The 21,145-nt window shown below is 56.6% G+C and overlaps 1 protein-coding gene across 2 annotated transcripts in view; it reads left to right on the top strand.

Annotated features, from left to right (window-relative positions):
• Positions 1-21,145, top strand: part of CASZ1 (castor zinc finger 1) — a 145,249-nt gene that overhangs the window by 76,203 nt on the left and 47,901 nt on the right. Inside the window, exons 3-4 of one of the 2 annotated variants that reach the window (XM_069477326.1) lie at positions 3,857-3,910; positions 16,012-16,050. In XM_069477326.1, coding sequence (XP_069333427.1) covers positions 16,035-16,050 — 16 coding nt within the window. In that variant the 5' untranslated portion in view covers positions 3,857-3,910; positions 16,012-16,034. Of the gene's footprint in view, positions 1-3,856; positions 3,911-15,635; positions 15,668-16,011; positions 16,051-21,145 lie in introns of those variants that run through there. The other variant, XM_069477325.1, reaches the window with a different exon arrangement.

Genomic DNA, 21,145 nt, shown 5'->3' with positions numbered 1-21,145 from the left:
GGGGCAGATGGGCCGCCCGACAGCTGCCCTGAGCCGCCGTGGCCTGGGGACGGTTGGGAGCAGGTAGGGGTGTGGGACAAGGAGCGGGCCTGGTGCCGCGTCGTCACAGAGCCTCTTAAACATGGAGCTGGGCAGCCGTGGCTGAGACGCTCCGAAGCCAGGTCCAGGCTGGGCGGTGGCTCTGGCCAGAGGGAACTGCAGATGGACGAGGCCCCCTCAGGTCCTGGTATGCTGGTCCCTGCGCCTTCTTCACCCTTCACTCCCTCGTCCCTCCTCTCCTGGCCTTCCCTCCACCCTCTGGCCATGGCCGCCCTCTCTCCATCCGTGGCTTCCATCCTGCCTCCCCAACCCCAGCACCTCTTGTGCCGGAGGAGCCTCCGGTGGCTCCCAGCACCCAGCCCACCGTGCCCCACTGGGAGGTCCCTGCAGGCCTTTGGGGCTTCCCCTGCAGCCCAGTTTCCCTCTTCCTCCTTCCCCTCTCCGTCTTTCACTCTCTCCCCTCTCCGACTTTTCTCGCTCTCTTTTATAATTAATGATTAGTTTTAATTGGTTTGCTTAGGCAGCCTGACAGCAAATTAACAGAAGGCAGCCCAGGGCTGCCAGGCTCGGGTGAGAGACCACTGTGCTTCGCAACTGGCCAGGGGAAGGGACGGAGGAGACTGCCCCGCAGACGCCCTTCCTTGGCCCGTGGGCGGGGTGAGCTCTCAGAGGGAGGGCCAGGCCTCACCTGGACAGGTGCGGCAGCCAATAAGAAGGCACACATCAGGGCTCACATTTGTCAAACTTCTCTGTGTGCTTTTGTTTTTATTCTCCTCTTCACATCCCCTTCTGTGATCTCTCGGGAGCAAGACATTGCCCACGCCTTCAGAGATGAGGGTCAGGTGAAATGTGGGCAGGGCCACTGCCTTTAGTCTGGGGCAGGGTTTGCTTTTGATATCACCTACGCTCTCTTGAGCCATGGGCCCATGGGGTCAGCAGCTTGATGCCTCTGGGGCCAAGGTCCTGCTTTTTCACATGGACAGGAGAGAGGAGGTCACAAGGCTGTTGTCACTTAGCTCAGCTGCCTGCTGACAGTTACCTGCTGTAGCCTGGAAGCTCCAGAACGCGGTTGTTTCTGATTTGCCATAGTCCTCTGCACAGAACCCTGAGCGCTTTGGTGCTCAGTTCTCTGGTTACAGTCCTTAGAATTAAGAACATTGGGTGAATCCTAGCACTCTGGGAGGCCGAGGCGGGTGGACCGTTTGAGCTCAGGAGTTCGAGACCAGCCTGAGCAATAGCGAGACCCCATCTCTACTAAAAAGTAGAAAGAAATTATCTAGACAACAATTAATTAAATAAAATAAAAAAATATTAAAAAAAAAAGAACATTGGGTGGATGGTGGATGGATGGACAGCTGACAGGGGTATGCTGGCATTTCTTAGGCACTTTCTGCCATGATCCCTGAACACATTCCTTTTGTTTCTCGTCTTGGAAGGGTTTCACTTAACTTCAGCCTCCCCGAGTGCAGGGCCCTGCTGGGTTTTCCCAGCTGCTGTACCTCTCCCCTGGCCTTGCAGAGTCCTTCCTTAACTGCATCCGCTACCAGGCCCTGGGTGTGCTGACCGCTCACTTACAGGGGCCAGAACCAGACATCAGGGACAGTGAGAGACAGGAAAAGATGCCCGGAAAAGAAAAGAGAGACGGAGATGAACTACTGAGTACTTGTCAGGCTCCCATTGGGGTCCTAGAATCCACCCAGTGTCCCAGATCCCACCCAGAGACAGCCTCCCTGCTCCCATAATCGCAGCCTCCTGCCCAGGGCAGGTGGGGAACAGGACCCCAGGGCGCATCCCGGTCCCCATATGTACGCATCTCTGCCCCTCCCCCTCCCTCCTACAGCCCCCGACCAACTCCTGGAAAGTTTCCTCCCCGATTGTTCTGTGTGATCAGATCTGCAAGTTGCTCTCTAAGCTTCTTGTCACATTTTGACTTAATGAAGTGCAACTGCTCAGGGATTTGGGTTCAGCGCTCCGGTCTCCCGCGCTCCCTTGTTGTCAGAAAACAGGGGTGGTTGGGGACGGCAACACCGCGCTGCAAGTCGTTATCATTCCGGTCAGTCTGTTTAACACAAAATTAAACAAAGAACTAATTAGTGCCTCATGAATTAATAAATGCACAGTTGCCAGGGAGGATGGGAGGGGAGAAAAAGGTGGTGGAAGTGAGATACTAGAGTTGTGGAGTTGGGGGGCTTTGGGGGGTTAACAGGGGGCTGGCTGGGGCGCCTCAAGAGATCTCAGGCAGGTACGTGTGGGACGGATGGGACAGTGATGGTGACACCTCAGCCGAAGCCCTGGACTGACTGGCCAGGACACAGGCTTTGGCAGCCAAACACACCCAGCACCTGGCACTGGAGGCCAGGGGTCTCCATCCCTGGGCCTTGGCCTGCCCTGCTGGCTGTCCACCTCATTCAGCTCTCACCTCCTTGCCAGTTCCTCCCTTGTCCCTTTCTGCCTCGGCATGGCCCCCTGTCCTTTCTACTGCCCCATCTCAGTTGTCCCCCAGCTCTTTGCAGACCCCCAGCCTCTCGCTGTCTGGATCAGATGGGTGCCAGAGGCCCAAGGGGCAGCTTTCCTAACCCCTCGATGCCCACCAGACCCTCAGCCCTCCCAGAGCCTTGTGTCTGGCAGGGTAGGCTCCGCCCCAGCGGGCACCCTCTGCCCAGGCAGCCCAGCACAGGCGGCAAAAGCTGGCAGAGGACCGAGCCCTCCTTAAGAGGACGTGTCAAGTACAATTAGCATTATCTGTCTAAATATGTCCTGGGAACGGGAGAGCGGGCGGTGGGACTGGGTGGCATTCCGGGAGCCCTGTACAAGGTCACCTCCTCTCCCACAATCCCCCCAATCTGATTTGGGGATTACATAGCCTAAGGAAACTGGTGTTATTCCTCTTGCATCACTGATAAGCCACAAGTGAGGGAGAAGGGAGGAAAAACTTAACGAACAGAAAACCCTCCCGGAGCGTGGGTGGAGTTCTGATGCCTGGGGGGCAGGGCCTGGCTCGGGCAAGGGCAGTGGGGCCTGGTCAGCAGGCAGAGGGCTCCTTGGGTTTTCTCTCCACACCCGGGGTCTACCCCGTTTGAGTCTGGTTCCCCAAACTCATGCTCTGGGCAGGAGGGCCCGAGCCTGGCAAGCTGGGCGGGGTTGCGTGCTGGTTAAAGACACTCTACGTTGTTGGGCCATTTTCCTTCTCCCCATGTGGCCCCCAGTGTGGGTGTCTGTGACGCATCGGTAGGACTCCAGGGTGGAAGCCTGTTCCTGTGGGCTGAGGCTTCTCAGTGCCTCGGCCCCAGGTCCACCCTTGCCCCGCTGTCACCTACTTGCTATCGACAATAGCTTGGCATCAGTTGTTTTTATTTTCAGGGCCAGAGAATGAGAGTAAAGGACTGGTTACTGCTGTGTTCTCTCACGGTCCCCAGGCCTCCCTGCACAGCCACCGCAGCTCCATGGGAGTGCAGACCTCGTAAAGCAGCCGCCTCCCACCCCAAGGGCCTGTTCTGCCTCCATGGAGGAGTGTGCATAGCATGGCCTAACTTCTCTCTGTTTGGTTGGGGGCGTCCTGAGAACCATATTTCCCCTGCAATCCGCTCCTACCATTTTTTTGAAATGGTTCAAACTTTGGTTGGCATATACTCAAATGGGCCCAAATCAGAGCCCACTCAGCAGGTGTCAATTTCTGACCCTCTTGGCTGGCCCCGGAACATCAGCCCCTCAGCCCATAGGATGGCAGGGAGCCCTTGGGTGCAGGGAGGGATGGAAAACACACTGGGGAGTTGCAGGCTTGGAAAAGCTAACCAGACTCCTCTCTCTCCCACCCCAGGATGAAGTGACGCCCCCAGCTGCATTCGAGGAGCCTCTAGGACCCTGATACAAGGTAAGGCCCGAGCACCCCCATCCTAGTGTCCTTTCCCTTACTTGTGACCACTTGTCTAATGCACGTGTCACCCTGGGCTGGGTTGAGTCCTGCCCAGCACGCAGGGAGAGATGGGAAGGTGGAGACAGGGAATTAATGGTGAGCCACTCTGTCCACTTGAACGTGGCAGGGAAAGGTGGCCCCAGTAGGAGCGTCTCTGTTTGGCTCGTAGGCTGGAAATGGTCTGGGGACTCATGGATTGCAGGAATGTGCTTTGGGCAAGGAATGTGCTCGAGGCAACTTGGGGCAACGGGACATCTGTGGTGGCTGGGCTTGGGCTGCCCCATGGTCCCATGCCTACCCTCAGCAGCACTGTTGCCCGCTGGGGCAGCTGCTGCCAGCTCTGCTTGTAGCTCTGCCTGGAGAACCGCATGGACTTGCAAGCCTTAGAACTCCGTCCCTGCCTCTCTTCTCAGAGGCTGTGGGTAAGAGAGAAGGCTGCCGCGTCCTGCTCTTCCCCAGGCCAGGGCTCCCTGGACGCTGGGCACACGCGGCTGCCCTGGCCCTGCCCAGCCTTCACAGGCTGTCTCAGTCCCCCAGGTGGTGGTGTGAGGAACCACGGGGCCACCGGGCCTCGGCCCCAGGCAGTGCCGTGTCAGAGGTGACCGGTGGAACGCCAGTGTTATGTAAATAGCGGGGCCTGCCCGGCGGGCGAGCTGGCTGGCTGCAGCCATCCATCATCCCGCTCCGCGGGGCGGGGGACAGACACGGCACCGTGCGCCTGGCTCCAAACCTGTTTGTTTTCCCTTTGTCTCTCGAGTTTCGGGCGGCTGCGACTAACCGGCTCAGGGTTTTGTCCCACTGGCCCCCTCCCCCCGGAGGACGGGGAAGGGAGGAGATTTGCCGGGCTCCCACAGCGGCATCCCTTTCGGACTTCAAAGGCTCCCCCAGCATTGTCTGTGCTGGCGGGCAGTGGCCCTGAAAACGTGATCAGAGGCGGCCCGGTGTAGGGCAGGCCAGGCCTGCGCCCTGCACTCTCGCTGGGGCCCGTGGATTCCTCCCTTTGCCGCCAGCACCACCCTGGTTACAGCTCTGCTCCCGAGTCCTCTCTCCGCCTTCTCCCCACTGGTGCCCCTGCTTGCTCCCTTCTGGCCACAACCGTCCTGCTTTCTTGGCCACAGCCTCGCTCTTCTCTCAGGCAGAACCCTACCATGGCAAGAGCCGTGTGCCCACCCTTCACTCCATCCATGAGAACCTGAAGTTGCAGGGAAGGCTTCTCGAGATGCTGGGAGCTGGGACTGATTCCTGGATATCCACTTCCCTTGCCATGGCTTGTTCTCTTTCCCTTCCTTTTCTCCACCGTCTGCTCATAGTGAGAACCTTGCTTCCTCTTGAGACCTGTGCCCCTGAAGGTCCAGATTGGATACCTTCTGTCCCCAGGCAGCAGGATGGAGCCAGGCATCCCGGGTCCTGAAAGTCATCCCCAGGCATTTCCATTCGCTGGAGCAGGGCTTGGTAAAATACAGCCTGTGGGCCACATCTGGCCCACAGCCCACTTTTATAAATAAAGTTTTATTGGAACACAGCCATGCCCATTTGTTTGCATATTGTCCCTGGCTGCTTTTATTCCTCAGTGGCAGAGTTGAGTGGCTACAGCAGAGACTGTTTGGCCCACAAAGCCTAAAATATTTACTACCTGACACTTTACAGGAAAGTTCTCTGGCCCCTGCTCTGGAGGTTCTGGTTTCTGCATTCTGCTCATTCTTGCTCTTGCTCTCTCTCTTTTGTTAATGGCAAATATGCACAACATGAAATTTGCCATTGTACCCCACTTTAGTGTACAGTTCTCTGACATTAAGTGCATTCATGGTGTGATACGGCCGTCATCCTGCCCCGTGCGCTTGTCTTCAGTGGGATTGCTCGGAGGGGCCAGGGCATTTGTCTGGGAGCCCTGTGCGGGGGGGGGGGGGGGGGGGGGGGGGGGGCTACAGCCCTGGTCTGTTTGGGGAGCACCTCTCCCTGCTCACTCTCTTAGAGCCTCCTTCTCTGCTCAGTCCCACCTACCTAGAAGTTTGGGCTCTTTCTCTCCTGCCCCTGGCATCCCAGGAGCCCTATGTTTGCTCTCCCCTGTAACCTTTAGCAAGTTCCATCACCTCAGAGCCACAGTTTTCACTTTTGTCAGGTGAGAAGAATATCTGCTTTGCAGGGTTGTTTGGGCAAGGGTGTGAGTTGGGTCTCTACCTGTAGGGGCAACAGCCATCCCTGGGCAGGTTCTGTGAAACCCCCCACTCTCTGCCTTGGAGACCTCTGAGTCTGACCCCTTAGAGAAGGTGAGGCTCCAAGTCTAGTGAGTGCCTTGGAGGTAAAGTGCCCCATGGGAAGTGGACGGGCAGTCCTGGGTCTTCCACTTCTGCTGCAGGGCCCTGGGGAGTGGCATCACCCCTCTGAGCACCAGTTTCTCCATCTGTAAAATCAGGAACCCTGCCTACCATTCAGGCTTGTGGCAAGGAGGACCCTGGATGCTCTGGGGGACAGCTGTGAAGGCTATATTGGTGGGTGCTGCTGAGAGTGAAGTAGACAAGGGAAGAGTGGGGTCTGAATGAGAGCACGTTGGGGTGGGAGGGAGCCAGGCTGTATTCCCAGCTGAGAAGGCCTGGAGGTTACACAGTGGGCACTTGCTCTGTCCAGAGTCAGGGACCAGGGCTGCTCTGGCACAGTTGCACCTCTGTGGGCTAATGTGGGAATTGGGCTCAAAGCCCGAGAGGAAGGGCTGGCAGGGAGGGGGCGAGGAGAAGGGAGCTGTCCTGCAGCCAGAGGCCTGCGATGGGAGCTGCCCTGCACAGTTTGCCGGCCACCCTCTCCTGCTGTGTCTGCGGCTCTGTCTCTTGCTGTCCTCTTTTCACAGGCTCCTCAGGCTTTTGTATGTCTCTGTTTCCCCCTTCAAGCCTTCTCTCTGCATCCCACTAGTTTCTCTTCCTCCTCGCCTTCCCACCACCCATACCCCCCGCCCCAGCTCCATGGCTTACTCTCTCTCCCCCTCTCCCTCTCTCTCTCCTTTTCATCTACTCGGAAGGCTTTACTTTACTTCCTTGTCACCCTAATTGATTGCATTAACCTTTCAGCGTATTGGATTTCCCCGGCATCGTGCAGAGAGCCCTGTGCAATATGCTTATAATCTAAGCCATAATGGACAGTTTGCAGTCAACAAGCCCCTTCTCCCATCGGCCCCGTTGACATCTCTCTTGCCCAGGCCACCAAGGCCACTTCCCTCGCTGGCAGGGGTGTGTCAGTGGAATAGGGCTGGGCGGTTGCGGGCACGAGCTTGGACCTACTGATGGATCTCCCTGCCTCTCTTCTGCTGGCTCTGCCTCCTGCCTGGCATCGCCTTTTCCAAGCTCCCTGGCCCAGGTCCCTGCCAGGCCCCTGGTCTTTGTGAGTCCTCTTGGCTTGGCTTTCTACTCCTAGGACTCTGCCTGAGGTGTGGCTGATGGGGCTAGTGTGGATTTTGTGAATAGGAGAGTCCTGTATTCCACCCAGATGGTTCTCAGACCAAACTGTCCCTCCTTCACTTGCCCAGTGGGCTTTGGGGAAAGATGGTGAGGACCACTTCAGAGGTGGATGGTGGCTGAGAGCAGGGGTGTGAGATCTCTGGCCTTGACTGGCCCCCGAGCCAATGGGAGGCCTCGGTGGACCTTCTGGAAGCTGCGCCCACTCGTGGGAAGTGGGAGGAGCACAGGAGAGACAGAAAGAAGGGGATATGCTGAATCCAAGGGATGAAGGAGATGAAGACCCTGCAGGGCTGGCCGTGGGCAAGCAAGGCAGCAGCAGCGAGGAAGCAGGCACTGGGAGGCCTGGGTCCGGCCCTGTCCTCCACGGTAGTCTCACAACTATGTGATTTGGGTGCTTGGTAGGGGACGTCTCAGAGTCTCCTGTCTGAGGTTTGGCAGTAGCTTTGAACAGACCCACTCCCTCGTCAAAGGAAGAGACATGGCACAGGGCGGGAAGCCGAAGAGAAGCCTCCGCAGGCGGGACGGCGTGGCCTGACAGGAGACTGGCGGGGCAGGCGGAGGAACTGAGGCCTGGCCTCTCAGGCTGGCGGGAGTGGGCTGCCACAGGTCGGTTTCTGGATGGGCACCTGCTGGTCCAGCGGGAGGCACAGCAGCCAGCCCCTGCCAGCTGCCTGCGCCTGGGGGCTCAGCCCTGGGCCCGTGGCCTGGCCCCCGTTGGTCCTGGCCGGGCTGCCAGCGCTCAGACCAGCAGCCTGATCGGCCGCGTCTTCATTCACGACAGGATGGGATGTCAGGTTGAATACATTAGTGTCAGGCTGAGGAGCAGGCGGAAGCTCCATTAGCCCTGGTGGTACTTCCTCTCTCCCGCGCTGTTCTCTCCCCACCCCTTGCCCGTCATCTTCTCCTCTGCCCACCCCACCTCCTCCCATCACTCCATCACTCCAAAGGGCAAGCTTTGGCAAGAGGGGGCCCGACCTAGGTCCTTCCCATCGTCTCCCAAGGATTTTGGGGGTGGGCAGAGGGCACAGCAGGGAGAAGTCAAGCAGCGAATTAGAGTTTGTGATTGTCAGCATCAGGAGAAGCTAAATAACCCTGTAACTAGTATGAAGGTGAATTCACGGTCTGCTGCACATGGAGAATGTGAGTGTCTGTGAGACAGGGAGAGTGTGAGGCACGGGAGTGCGCCTGGCGCGGTGGGCAGCCGCCTCTCCAGGGACGCGCGGGAGGCGGGAGGAGGGCCGTGCGCTCGCGTCCCTGCCAGGGCGCAGCTGCCCAGGAGCCCCGACCAAGCACCTGAGGTAGCTCAGCTGCTTGCCAGCCTGCCGGCCCTGGCACCAGGGACCCAGGTAGACATTTGTAAGCACCAGCAGTATACATTTATGGACACCAGCCCAGGCCTTGGGATGCCAGCCGACCTGCCCGGATCCATATTAATAGCTCATCCTTATTGAGCACTTCCTGTGTGCCAGGCTGTGTACTGTGTCCTTACAACAACTCTGTGCAATAAGTGCTATTATTATTCCCCCATTTCCCCACTTTTTATAACCACTTTATTGAGATATAATTCACGTAGCATAACATTCACCCTTTTAAAATGTGTAACTCGGTGGCCGGGCGCGGTGGCTCACGCCTGTAATCCTAGCACTCTGGGAGGCCGAGGCGGGTGGATCGCTCAAGGTCAGGAGTTCGAGACCAGCCTGAGCAAGAGCGAGACCCCGTCTCTACTAAAAATAGAAAAAAATTATATGGACAACTAAAAATATATATATATAGAAAAATTAGCCGGGCATAGTGGCGCATGCCTGTAGTCCCAGCTACTCGGGAGGCTCAGGCAGGAGGATCGCTTGAGCCCAGGAGTTTGAGGTTGCTGTGAGCTAGGCTGACGCCACGGCACTCACTCTAGCCTGGGCAACAAAGTGAGACTCTGTCTCAAAAAAAAAAAATAAAATAAAAAATAAAATGTGTAACTCGGTGTTTTCAGTATATTCACAAGGTTGTACAGCCATCACCACTATCTAATTTTAGAATATTTCATCTCCCCCAGAAGAAAAACCCTGTACTCATTGGCAGTCACTCTCCACCCCACCACCCGCAGGCTTAGGCTAACACTAATTATTCCCTTAAGATGCTGAGAAAATGGAGGCTCAGAGAGGGTCAGTGACTTGGTTAAGGTTGCACAGCTAGTGGATGATGGAGCTGGGGTTTGGACCTAGGCAATGGAACTCAGAGCCAGTATTCCATAAGAGATTGCTTGATGGCCTGGCTGCCTCATCCACCACCCCAAGACTCACACACATGCCCTACCATGTGTTTCTGACAGTTTGGGCTCAGGTGTGTACGTGCACCATCCAAACACGTAGGCCCAGGCAGTGACATGCGTCTCTCTTCTCCCCAGGTACAGTTGCAACTCCACACAGGAAAACCTGTCAACCCCCTCATAGACACAGCCAAGCTCCCCTTCCCATGACCCCTCCCTTGGCTCCTCTTGCCCAGCCGTGCTCTTAGAAGGGAGGCTTGGCACAGGAACCAGCAACGGCAGGGCGGCTGAAATGGCCAGTAAGCCCTGAGTGGTTTTGGAGTTTTAAAATGAGAAATCCTCATATCTCCTGTAACTGATAATTGTAACTGAAATAAAATGCCAACCCAACATTCCAGAACATGTCCCCGCCCGGGTCAGGGCCACAGGCTGGGCCACGCTCACAGGGGCAACCCCACGAGCCCAGTTCACACTCTCCGGCTTCCCTTGGGTCTCTCTCTCGCTCTGTCCTTTGCTTCTGGTCTGTTTCTTCTGCCCTTTTTCTTCCCATCCACCCCTCTCTTCTCTGACATCCCATGGTCCCACCCCAAAACTTAAAAAAACAAAAACAAAAAACCAAAGTTTTTGTGGCCCTGCTCTTGCATTTGTAAAATTTGGGAATTAATGTGAAACTGTCACTGCTTCTGATAAGAGATAAATACAAGGGCAAGAGACAAAGGGAAAGGTAGATGAGAGAGAGAGACACAGAGAGAGAGAGAGAATGAGAATGAGTCTGTTGGATTTGGTTTGGGGTTTTTTCCTCCTTCTTCTCTCTCCCTCCAAAGCGGAGGATCCGGCCCGGCCAGTTTGGATATTTATTAAGAAAAAGCCAAAGATAATTAACTTTTTTGTTTTTGTTTTGTTTGCGGGTGCCTCCCCTGCTGGCACTCCTGACTGCCTGGCAAATTAAACCTGCTCCTTGCTCCCTGGGTGCTGGGCTGCCGGCAAGTCTGTTGCTGACTGGCCTGAATCTGCCAGGGCCATCCGCTGCCCACCCAACCACCTGCCTTGGCTTTCAGACCTTGGGTCTCCTTATGCCACCACTGATGCCACCTCCCCAGGCTCTACTGACTCTGAGAGCACCTCTAGAACAGGGTAAGTGGTATGTGGTGGGTTGGGAGAGGAGGGCCTACTTTGGGGTTGTGGCCAGCACTTCCATAAAAGGAAATGGGGGGAAAGCTTGAGCCTCTCACATGGGACAAGAGTGTTCCCTCTGGCCGGTTTAGAGCTGTTGACTTCCCACGAGAGGGTAAGGGGAACAGAGAATGAGTTGGAAGTACAGGGAGAGGCCAGGTTTGGGTCCTGTCAATTCCCAGTTCTTCTCCCAGGAAGCTGGTACACTGCTAGGACCCGAGGACCCTGAGAGTGCCCCGGACAAGACTGCAGGCCATGGAACTATCATGTGATATCTGTCCGCTCTTGACACCGGGCTCCATCCTGCTGCCACCTCCGACCTGGCCCAGGCTATCAAAGTCTCAGCAGGGTGGTTAGAGAGCCGGTGCTTGGATAAAAAGCTGGCTGCCTCTGGTCTGCTCTCCTGGAACCACACAGAGCCCAGAGGCCAAGCTGTGACCTGAGCCTGAGCCCAGTCCACAGGCCAAGAAGGTGGTACCAAGAGTTAGAGATTTCCTGGTGGGGCACAGAGCAGAGGGCTTCTCAGGAGCCAGGACAGCCAAAGGCAGGAAGGCCCGAGCCGGCTGGGGCTGGGGGTGTGGTTCACCCCCTTGTTAAACTAGTCTGCCTCAGCCCCTCCCCTGCCAGGGCCATCCTCTGCCCCTGGCTTCGTCCCCACCTGGGCAAGTAGGCAGCGATTGTGAGGTCCCTCCAGGTGGGGAACCTGGCTTGGAGCTGGGCACAGAGAGGAGGGCATTTTTCAAGGATTTTGCTGGCCCTTTTTTTTTTCTCTGAAATATAAGGATGTGCAATTTTTTTGGTTTCAATTTAGCATTGGAGAATTTTATAATTTAGTAATTAAAATCTCTGATAGGCTTTAGAAATTGCGGCTAATTGAATTTAATGGGAAGATGATTTTCAATTTTATTTGATTACCGGGACCCCTGGCATCGGTATTTATGGGAAAAAAATGGGAAATGTGCTGTGTGGGCTAAGATGGCATAATTGAATTAGGGATAATCGGATTTCTCCGTCATGAATTTCACTATAATTTTCCTATAATTTTCCATTAGATATCTAGTTTACAAATATTCACAAAGAAATGAAGCTCTTTCGGAATGGAGATTGCTGGCTAACAGGATTACGGGGCCGAGCGTGCGGCTGTGCCAGCCCCTATCCTGCCATAATGCAATCCCCGTGTCTGCCTTACACTTAGCGTGGCCCTCGCCTCACCACCCACTCTGCTGCTCCTCTCTCCCCTTTGTTTCCTCTTCATCCTTGTTTCCCCTCTGCCCTGACACCCACCTGTCCACGGCCCACGACCTCCCGTGCCTGTGGCCATGCCACGGTGCCTCGGCTGGGCCTCCCACATCCCCTGTGCTTCCTGTACACTTCGTGCGCTCACTGCTCTCCCCAGCACCCCCGCTCCATCGGCCTGGGGACTGCGCTCACACGCAAACACATGGACTCCTCACAGGTGCAAACATGCTTGTTCACATGCACACGAAGTCGTTTGGCCAAGGCTTCTGTGCCCTGGCTCAGTCGCCTCAGATGGAACCAGTTTATTGGGATCCTGGGGTGGGGTGCAGGAACAAAAGGAGCTTTGTTCAAGTTTATGTGAAAGTTACAAATTCAAAATGAGAGCAGATAAAGCATGAGATACCTGGTGTGTAAACAGGCTGGTGAGTGAGAAGGCCCCGGGCTCAGGAGGGAGAGAGAATGAGTGGGCAATCTGGGGGTGCAGGGGGAACGGGAGCCAACAATGGCAGCTTGACTCAAGGAGCAGACAGCTTTCCGTGGTACTGACGTGGGGTGCCTGGGCAGTGGGGTTGCTGTGTAGGTTTCCAGTTTTCTTTTTCTCTTGGGGGTGCGGTGTCTCAGGAGGAGCTGGAGGCTCTGGGCCCAGGGCCCTGAGACAAGGAGAAACTGTGGCATTGGGCTTTCCAGCCCTTGAGTCCTAGGCATGAATGTCCTCACTGCGGCTGGCCTCAGGATCTCAGGTGTCACCACATCAGTGTCCTCAAGGCAAAAATGGGCCATAGCCTCAAGAGATGCCTAAGTGCTTGGCCTCTCCCCTTGGTATGAGCATACACACTCAGAGAAAGACAGAGAAGTCTGGGGTCCCCTCCATTACATAGCCTGGGACTCGCACCCCACAACCTCAAGGCCTGAGCCTTCTTTTCAGACCTCCTTACATCCTAACAGGCCACGTTAGCCTGTTTCTGTGGTTTTCTGACATGTTCTCCACCAAAGGCCCTTTGCTCCTGGGCAGGACCTACTCAGCCTGCAGTGGCCGATGGTGGCCACTGACTTGTCGGAGCAGATGCTGTCCAGGCAGCCCTTGCCTTCCTCCACTGCTGGCTGCCTTCCTCCCAACTCTCTCCAGTCCTGCCCGTCTGGCCATTCCTCTCCAGCCATTGTCCACCAGAGGCCCCAGATTTATTGGGTGGCCAATCCAGGTAGCCTTGCCTAGGTAACTGGAGGAAAGATGCCTTCCTTTCCCCCTCTATGCCCTCCTCGGGGGTCAGTCCCTGACTGCCATCAGCAGAAGCCCAGAGGACATTCAGAGCAGGCCAGAGGCTATATGGGTCATGTATGCAGGGAGCTCCCCATCTGTGCGGACATCTTCAAATGTACCCAGAAATCACCACTTCCACCCCAAGTCTTCAGGCTCCCCTCTACACCTGGTTGCCCAGACAGGAAAGCAGAGGCTCAGGATTGGGGTGTGGGCCTGTTGTTACAAGCCAGAGCTACAAGGGGGCAGAATCCGTGCTTTGGGGAGTCACGGGCAGCAGCACCCAGAGCAGTCTGGACACAGATGCCCTCTGAGATCGTGTGTGGGGAGCGGAGACACATGGCCCTCTCTGCTCGATGCCCTGTGCCCTGGCAGTCACACTCCCAGGCCTAAACTTTGGGTAGGTCTGTTTAGGGTTGTAGGGCCAGGGGAAGCCCAGTAAAGTTTCTGGGACTCCCTAGGTGCTGTTCCCATGTAGGGATAGGAACAGGCCTAAAGGGAGGGTTGTGCGACAGGCAGGAATGGGAGTTGCCAGGAAGGGTGGTCAAACAGAGGAGGCATGCTAAAGTCCCTGTAAGGCCATGTAGAGCTGTTGGGTGATCAGAAAAAAGAAGAAAAATATGAGGAAAGTAGGAGAAAGAGTAGATTGTTAACTCCCTGATGTCTTCGCCCCAAGGCCTCCCTGGGCCCCTCCCTTTGCAAAATAGAAATATTGCAAAAATAGGCCAGCGCCATTTTGCTGAATGCTGTCCAAAGACCACGGAGAGCCTGGGCCCTGTTCCACTGCCGTCGTCTGAAGGCAGCGCGGCCCCTCCAGAAATGGGAGAGCTGGGAGAGCCCCGGGAAGGCAGCAGGATGGGCGAAGAAGGGACAGGGAATGAGAGCCAGTGACAGCGTGAGCCGCTCCTGCCTTAGCAGAGCTGCCCCAGATCCTGCTCACCCTGCCACCTCTGTCCTTGAGCCCCTCCACGCCTGGTGGATAACTTGAGTCACCAACATTTACAGACTCTCAACACAAATGGCTGCAGCAGGGACCAGGGGCTGAATGGGGCCATGGTGGGGAGACCCACCAAACTGCTTTCTCTGGGAGAGGAGGAGGAGTAAGGAGAACACCCAGGGCCTGGTCCAGCCAGGAGCGGGCAGGAAATGGGGCCTGACCCCAGGGCACAGGGGGAGCAGGTAGAGGGAGGCAGGCACTTTGGTTGAGGGGTGCCTGTGCTCTCTGCTGGGGGCCCTGCCGGGAGCAGAGGCCGGAGGGGCCTGATGGCCCGGGTCAGTGGTGGGGGCTGTGAGGGAGGAAGGGGTGCTGGCCCCAGTCGCGTCTGGCTGCGGGGCTGGTGGCCCAGCTTCCAGGGAAGAGGAGAAAGGCTGGGAGTCCCGGAGGCGCTCAGTAGGTGGGCAGAGGTGGGCACATTTTAAGGGCAAAACCGAAGCAAAGCGTCAGAAACCCCAGTGTGTGTCCCAGCGGGCACTCCTCGGAGCCCGGGAACGCAGGGGCTGACGCGCGTCTTTGCCAACCGCTCTGGGACTCCTCTTCCTCGAACTCAAAAAGCCACCACAACAAAATCTAGGAACCCGTCTCTGAGGGGAAACAAAATCGCTCTGATAGCCGGGGTACCCCAGCCCCGCAGGGAGCGCGAAAGGGAGGACGAGAGCGCGCGGCCGGCGGGCACGGCCCCGAGGCGCCTCACACCTGCGCCCGCCCGCGCGGAAAAGTTTACGCGGCCGCGCGCGGCGGCCGTCGCTCGCGCTCGCGGGGCCGGAGCGGCTGAAGGGAGCGTGCGAGCGCGCGGCCACCGGCGGCCGGTGAGAGTCGGCGCGTGTGCGCGAGCGCCGTGCCCGCGCCCCGCTCCGGCCGCGCGCGCGCGCGCGGAGTCCCCGCCTCCCTCCTCCTGAAGGCAGAGGTTTGGGGAATCACGGAGCCAATAAGGCCGTCCGCCCGCCCGAGCCGGTGCGCGCGCGCGCGAGGGAGGGAGAGAGCGCGCGGCGGCGCGGGCGAGCGCGAGCCCATTCACTTGAGCACCCGGCGGGCGGGCGGCAGCGGCGGCGGCGGGGGCGCGCGGGCGGGCGGGCCGGGCTCTGATCTTTCACCTGCCGGGAGCCGGCGCGGGCCCGGCCGAGGAGGCGGCGCCGCGGCCGCCCTGCCAATCACCGCGGCGCCTGGCAGCGCCCCCGGCCGCTCCCTCCTGCCAAACTGTTACCCTGAGTGTTACCGTCAGGAGCAATGACATCAGGGTTTTAAAACAACTTGTTATTCGGGGAGTAATCAGTTGCAATTAGGCATTAATTAAGTATTATGAAAGTTGATTATTTAAGTGAATTCGGCTTTCGACTCTCCGACTATGGTGAGTGCCGGCGCGGGCGGGGGAGGGCCGGGGCCCGCGGGCTCGGGGCGCGGGCGGGGGACGGGGGCGCCCCTCGGCCCGGCGGTCGGCCCGGGCGCCCCGGCCAGGCCGCGTCCACGGAGAGTTTCCGCTTTAGTTTGAGAAACTCGGGCGCGGCGAGGAGCTCGGAGCGCGCCGCGCCGGAGCGTGAGAAGCGGGCTGCGCGGAGGGAGAAACTTTGGCCGCCGGGATGTGCGGACGCCGCGATGGGGGGCGCGGGCCGCCCAGGGGGGCCCGGGGGGCCTGCTCGAGACTAAACGCATCTTTTTTCTCTCCCGTTCTTCTTTTTGTGGCGTTCCTCGAAGAGTTTGGGACCAAAGAGAGGAGCATGGATCTCGGAACAGGTACCGGTGGGAACCCGGGGAGGCTCTTTCACTTTTCTTTCGGTTCTTTCACGGAAGTTCGTATTTTTAGCCCAGTGAGGTGGCGGCTGAGCAGGGGGTGGGTGCAGCCTGCAGAGGGTCGGGGCGGCTGCCTCTCCTCGCCCTGGTTTCTGGTTGCGAGACTTCTGAGGATATTGTTGTTATTATTTGTTACTTGCTTAGTGACTGTGACTAATTTGATGCTTGTCATTATGAAAGAACCGAGGGGAGAGGAGCTGGGGGGCACCCAGAGAGAGGATTTAGGGGGTTTTTGTGGGGGTTTTTGTGCTCCGTGTTTTTTGTGTGGCTCCGTGTTTTTTCTATGTGTGTGTGTTTTTTTTCCTTTGCAAAGATCTCTGTGTGTCTGGCTGTGGGGTGTGTGTTTTTATTTTTTTAGTGGGGGGTGGTTTAGTTTTTGAAAGCAGCGTCCTGTTGGGAAAGGTGGTTAGTCTGGTTTCGGGGCGACTGTCTCAAGGTAAAGGAATTTAATTTATTTGGGACAAGGCTGTGTCGGATGATCAAGCTGCTTATTATGGCTAATGAGTGTTTTTCACCTGAGAATCTGTGGGATGAGGTGGCTGTTATCAGTTCAAAGTGAGGGGCCCAGGACTCTGTCCCGTCCCCCTCTTCAGCCCCCACCCTGGGAGGTGGTGATGGACCAGGCAAACTACTAAATTTAGGCATCTAGGTTTGGGGGGCCTGGTGTGGGACCAGGGTAGGGCTCCAGATAGCTCGGTGCTGGCCTAGGGCAGAGTTTATCCTGAGATTTTGGTGTTTTATTGGTTTTAATCTAATTCTATTTAATGTTTCTCCTCTTTTCCCATCTGGGGTTCCAGCCTGAGTCCAGAGTGAGGTTTGTCTGTAAGCTCTTCAGGCTTTCCATTGGCCCTCTCTATTGAAACCAAATTTTGACTAGGACCCTCACATCCTAGATTGACAAAAACAGCTGTCTTCTTCTTAAAGGGTTTAAAAGAAAGAAACAAGTAGATAATTCATTGAGACTGATCTCTGAACCCTTCCATTTCATTGATAGAAGGGTAGGTGGTACTGGTGGCTGTCAGAGTTGTTGTTTGTAACAGGCCCAAGTTCACGGCATCACCCCTTGGGACCCATCTGACCTTCTGAGGTCAGGAGAGGGCAGAAGGCAGCACTGAGGGTCCCCTGGCGGGTGGCATGGTGGCTGGCTTTAAGAAGGGGGTGTGTGTTTATGGGAGAGGGTAGTGTTCTGCAAAGTTTTAAGACTGTCCCACCAGATGTGATCTTGGCTAATCTAATGTGGAGGTCCTCAGGACCTCTGTGCCCAGGAAGGGTGTGACACCCCCTGCTGGGCAAAGTGGTGAAGGTGTCTAAGGCCACCGATGCCACCCTGCCCCTCCCTGCCCTCCACTCCCACAGGGAACCAGCCCGCCCCCACCTCTAATCAGGTGTCTCATCAAACTCCCTCTCAGGCCCCACCCCCTTTCTTCGGAAATTGGGCCCCCACCCATTCCAGCCAAGAAGCAGACCTCAGAGATGGGTCAGGCAGTAATGCACCACCCCCTACCTGGGGCAGGGAGCCTCTGCTTGTGGGCGGGCACATAGGACCCAGGCATTACTCAGCTGGAAGGCGGGCCTTCCTGTCTTCCTCCTCCTAACCTGGGTGCTAACTGGGGCTGGCGTCCATCCTTCTTCCATACACCAGCCAGTCTCTCTCAGTCTGTCATGGGGCACTATTCCAGAGCCCTCCTGTGGGGTGTCTGGACTGGAGTGAGGGCCTCCCAGGCCTGGCAGGAGGCAGGTGGCAGAGCCTCTTAGGGCATTCCTCCTGGGCCTTAGGGAGACTTACTTCTCCCAGCACTCCAGGGACAGGCTCTAGAAACTTTTCCTAGAAGCCTGAAGGGCCCCTGAGGTCAGCTGGTCCCTTCTGTGGCTGGAGCAGGACACTCCCAATGGGACCCAGGCCTGGACTCTGGCCATTCAGGGAGGGGAGGTCCAGGGTGTCAAAGTTCTGACTATTTCTCGGAGGAGTCATCTGATAATACCATCTCAGCCTCTTCTTTGAACTTGGAAGTTTCACTTAATCTCAGAACTTCAGAAGAAAAGCACTTTTTCCCCCACTTCACAAAAAAAGGGAAGCAGATGGGGCCTCTGAGATCCCTTCTGAGCCTGTCTCTGGGCCAACTCCACGTTCATCTTCAGGAGCTTGGAGCGACTCCCTCTACCTCTGGAACACACAGGGACACAGCCAGGGCCAGGGGTCTCATCTCTGGCCAAGCTTCTTGCTAGTGAGGGGAGGGGCTGCATGGGCAGCCTCAGGCAAGGGCCCCTCCAGCACAGGACAAAGCCAGAGGCACAGGCCCCAAGGGCTTGCTGGCACCAGGGACCCAACAAGCATCAGATCACAGGTTAACATCCCCTCTAGCCCCGGACACGTCTAGGTCCTGAAACACTCCAGCCATGAGTAATTCAGTGGCGGGAGAGGCAAGGCTCCTCAGGAGGGGACAGCAGGACCTCAAGACCCTCAGGGACCATGTGGACCTCTTTCCCCCAGCATAGTTCAGCCAAGGGCTGGATCAATCTGGACGTCTTTAGCAATAAAAAATGCCGATGTCGTCCTAATTCACCAGGCCCCGAGATGACAGCAAATTTACATTTTTTAATTAAACTAGCAGCCAGTTTTTATGAGAGGGGGTTGGGTTATGCAAATCAAATGGTTGTGTACGGAAGATTAGGAGAGTTTGGGAATAAATTCCACAAATGCTAATAAAAAAAAAAAAAAAGGAAAGAGAGAGGGAGGGAGGGAGGAGAGAGAGGAAGAGAGGAGGACATAGTTCCATTAGGCCCTTTTAGAGTGATTTCCCTGGGGGAGGGAGGGGGGAAGGGGAGATGGGAGGAAGCTTTCAGACACAGGTAAATCCATCCTGCAGTTGGGAAGCTCCCCGGGATTAGGCCCCCACCAGGCTGGTTCCTAGGCCCAGAACATAACTGGAAGCCAGGGTGGAAAAGGCTGTGAAACAGTAGGAGAGTGTTGAGAAGGAACTTGCCCTTGACTGCTGAGGACCTGGTTGTAAGTGCCCTTTCTCTTCTTGAGAGGGGGAGGGACTGATCAGGGCTAGAACTGTCCAGTAAAGGATCCAAGGTAGGCTCTGCCAGGTAAAGGCCCAAACAGGCAAGAAGGTACCTTCAAAGGGATGGCCGCAGACCTCAGGGGGAGCCGGTGAGGGGCAGCACTGCCCACGTGACAGTGTCGCTGCAGCCCTGTTGTCAAGGCGAGTCAGCAGGGGGGCTTGGTGCCACTCACTGAGCCAGGCCTGCTTCTCTTTCCTGCTAGGCCTTCCAGTTCAGACCCCCTCGCATGCCGGGCAGAACCCCCATGGATACTGGCCCGGGCTTCAGCTGTGGGAAGGCCAGGAAGGGTGGGGTCAGGAGCTGAGCCAATTTGGCTCATTAGCCTGGTTCTTGGAGTGGAATTTCCTAGTAGCCACATGCTTTGAGAGCGCACAGTCTTGAGGGAGGAGAAGAAAGGCTGCAGACTTCTTCCAGGTGGTACCTGACCCCAGGGAGCAAAGAACTTGCCTCCCTCAACCCAGGCCCAGAGTACTGCTCAGGCCCTGCTGCCCTACGTGTCGGCCCACCTCCAGACTCACCTCCAGAACTTCTGTGAGCTGCTGGTTCGAGGACAGAGCCTTGCCAAGAGTGTAGGCTTCTAGGAACCTCACTAGCTGTGGTTATGCTTTTGACCCAGCATTCACTCGGGATTGGGAAGGTTCTTGTGCTGTTTCTGGAGGAAGAGATTCCATGGCAGGTTTAAGATAGAGCAGATTGCCCTTGATTTTCCTTCCTCCAGCTTTCACTTGGCCAGATACACCCACTCAGCCAGTCTAAGATGGGACCAGTCCCTGCAGTCAAGTTGGGCACCGGTTTTGCCAGTCTGCTGCAGGGGTAGGTGCTCTGGTGCCATCTTGGCAGGCAGGAGCTGTCAGAGCCGAGGACAGAATGGGCTGTCACGAAAGCAGTGAGTCTCCTGATACTATTAATACAGAGGCTGGCTGTATTAACAGCACTGGTCAGTGATGTTTGGAGGGACTTGAGTGTCAGATGACCTTCAGGGTCTTTGGTTCTCCCACTCTCAACTTGATTTTATTCAGTGGGGCAGTCTTGAAGGGGAGGGGTTGAGTGGACAAGGTGAGAAGCACATCATTTGGACCTTTCCTTTGGTAGAAAGCATTTGAGACTGGCAGCTCTGAGCTGTGAAGTGACCCTTTGAATCAGCCCTAGTACTAGTTATAGGAGGACATCAGAGCCAAACTCAGTATAAAAGGCCCAGCAGAGTCAGGGAAGGCAGGTCTAAGAGGATCCTGTGGGAGACCCCAGCCCAGGCCCTTCTTCCCTGGTAGGCACCAGCCAGGGGAACCTATTAACTCTCCTCTCCGAGGAAGGTATCGCGGCCAGTGTTAGTCAGAACTCTATACCAGCCTTCATCCATACTGCTGGTGTTCCTCCACCCCCCAGCTGGGGAATCTGGCTGAGTTGCAGCTTGGGTTTTTATGATGGAAAAATAAAATAAATGGAGGCACCTTTGGAGGCTGAGTCACGGCAGCAGCATCTCCTCATTAAAGCTGCTGCCCCTGGCTCAGGTCCCTGTCCACTGCCCGGGCAGGGGATTGGGTGGGGCTCGGGAAGGCTCTTGGCCCTGACTGCTCTTCTTTCTGGACTCTGCCAGGTTAGTGGTGCGCCCCAGTCTCCTCTGGCTGGCCCACCATTCTCAGAGGGGTCAGGCCGTTTTTCCACCCTGATGCATCCCCCCAGGCCCCAAGCTTGTCTTTTAACACTGCCCTCCTGGGGCTGGACTTTAAACCTTAACCACCCTCGCTATGGCCACCTCCTCTTCTTCCTCCTCCTTTTCCTCTTCCTCCTTGTCTTCAGAGGGGGAAGGAAGTTGCTCTGTAGTAATTACTGCCTGTGGGTCCCCAAGGCAAGCAGCATCTGTTCTGGGGTAGCTTGGCCAGGGTACAGCGAGAGTAGGAAGAAGTCAGGGAACAGGAAGGGGAGGGCCGGCAGTCCCAGGGTACAGAGGAGAAGCACCTACTTCCTTGGA

The sequence above is a fragment of the Eulemur rufifrons genome, chromosome 8 (genome assembly GCF_041146395.1).
Source record: "Eulemur rufifrons isolate Redbay chromosome 8, OSU_ERuf_1, whole genome shotgun sequence".
NCBI lineage: Eukaryota > Metazoa > Chordata > Mammalia > Primates > Lemuridae > Eulemur > Eulemur rufifrons.
The sequence above is the reverse complement of the archived record's forward strand: the minus strand, read 5'-3'. Positions and strand labels throughout refer to the sequence as shown.